General features: G+C 41.9%; 1 protein-coding gene across 1 annotated transcript in view; it reads right to left on the bottom strand.

Moving 5' to 3' along the window:
• Window positions 1–525: 525 nt before the first annotated feature.
• The window catches only part of zgc:153012 (TSC22 domain family protein 4), an 18,814-nt gene continuing 18,064 nt past the window's right edge, over window positions 526–1,275 (bottom strand). The window contains exon 5 of the mRNA XM_014027805.1: window positions 526–950. Within this exon, the coding sequence (XP_013883259.1) occupies window positions 771–950 (180 nt within the window). The 3' untranslated portion in view covers window positions 526–770. The remainder of the gene's footprint in view (window positions 951–1,275) is intronic.

The following is a 1,275-nucleotide window of genomic DNA, read 5'->3' as shown; positions in this document are numbered from 1 at the left end:
TATATACACATACAGTACATACAAGCTCCCAGGCTTCTGATTAATGAGTTTGAGAAATTGTGTAAAAATGTCTGATAAACTCAATGTTGAACTTTTGGGCCACAGTTAAAAAAGTCATACTTGATGCAGAAACACGGCTGTMGGTTGCCTAAAACACCCTGTGTTTTAGATGGTGGTGGCAGCATTATGCTATGTTGTTGCTTCTGCAGAAACTGGGGTTTCAATACAGCTGGATGGAAGGATTTTTCTCCAAAATACTTGTTTATTTTGGGGGAAAGAAATTAGACACCTGCTGAAACTGAAGCTGAAAAGCAGTATCAGTTTTTAAAATGTCAACGACCCCYTACAAATCAACAAAACACGCCTCACTATAAGAGAATAAAAGTTTTGGTGTGTCCGAGCACAAGTACATGCAGGACACRGCTACCCTACACTATGATAACACCACTGTGTTACAGACGGATGAAGACTCTCATGGTTGCAAATTCTAAAACACATTCAGAGAAAACACAACAAGTTCTGTCATACATTCAATTAAACACACCAGTCTGTTTTATTTTAGTTAGACTTCATTAATTTCTTACACTCTACTCTTCGTTGTTACAGTCACAGCTGTTGTCGTAGTGTCCAGGCTCCTGTCCTGTTTAAACCTGTTACTTTGACAATCAGCTGAGCAGAAAGCACTTGTTTAGGTGTGTACTGTTATTTTGTGTTACATCACAAACTTTGTTGATCAGATGGAGTGTGGTGTTTCGCAGTAGTTAGTCATGTCACATGAATGCTGCGTTGTTGTTGTGTTGTGTAGACATTGTGTAGTTGTGTGTTAGCGCTCTCAGGATGTGGTTCTCTCTCTCCAGCTGCTGGTTCTTCTCCTGCAGCTCTCTGATCTGCTCCCTCAGAAGCTCCACCTCCTCACGGACCGCCAGCATCAGGTGACTCTTAACCAGGTCCTGTGGACAGAGACAGGTGAAGGAGACACTTAGAAACATTTAGACACAGTCAGAGACACAACCAGATGGGGACATATGGAAACAAGTAGTAATAAGTGGGGACAGGTACAAAAATGTTGGGGACAACAACGGACAGGTTGAGACGGGTAGAACTGATTGGAAAAGAGGAAACAGGTAGAAACAAAATGGTAAGATACTTGCACTTTTACTCAAGTATCACTTRGTGGTACTTTTTATGACACTGCAAATGGGGACAGGTGGAGACGTGTGGACATCCATAAGACAAAGAATGGGCCTCATGCAAGAACCGTTCTTACGCACAGAT

Source organism: Austrofundulus limnaeus, unplaced genomic scaffold (assembly GCF_001266775.1).
Source record: "Austrofundulus limnaeus strain Quisiro unplaced genomic scaffold, Austrofundulus_limnaeus-1.0 Scaffold685, whole genome shotgun sequence".
In the NCBI taxonomy this organism is placed as follows: Eukaryota; Metazoa; Chordata; class Actinopteri; order Cyprinodontiformes; family Rivulidae; genus Austrofundulus; species Austrofundulus limnaeus.
Note: the sequence above shows the minus strand (reverse complement) of the source record. Positions and strands in the feature narration are given on the sequence as shown.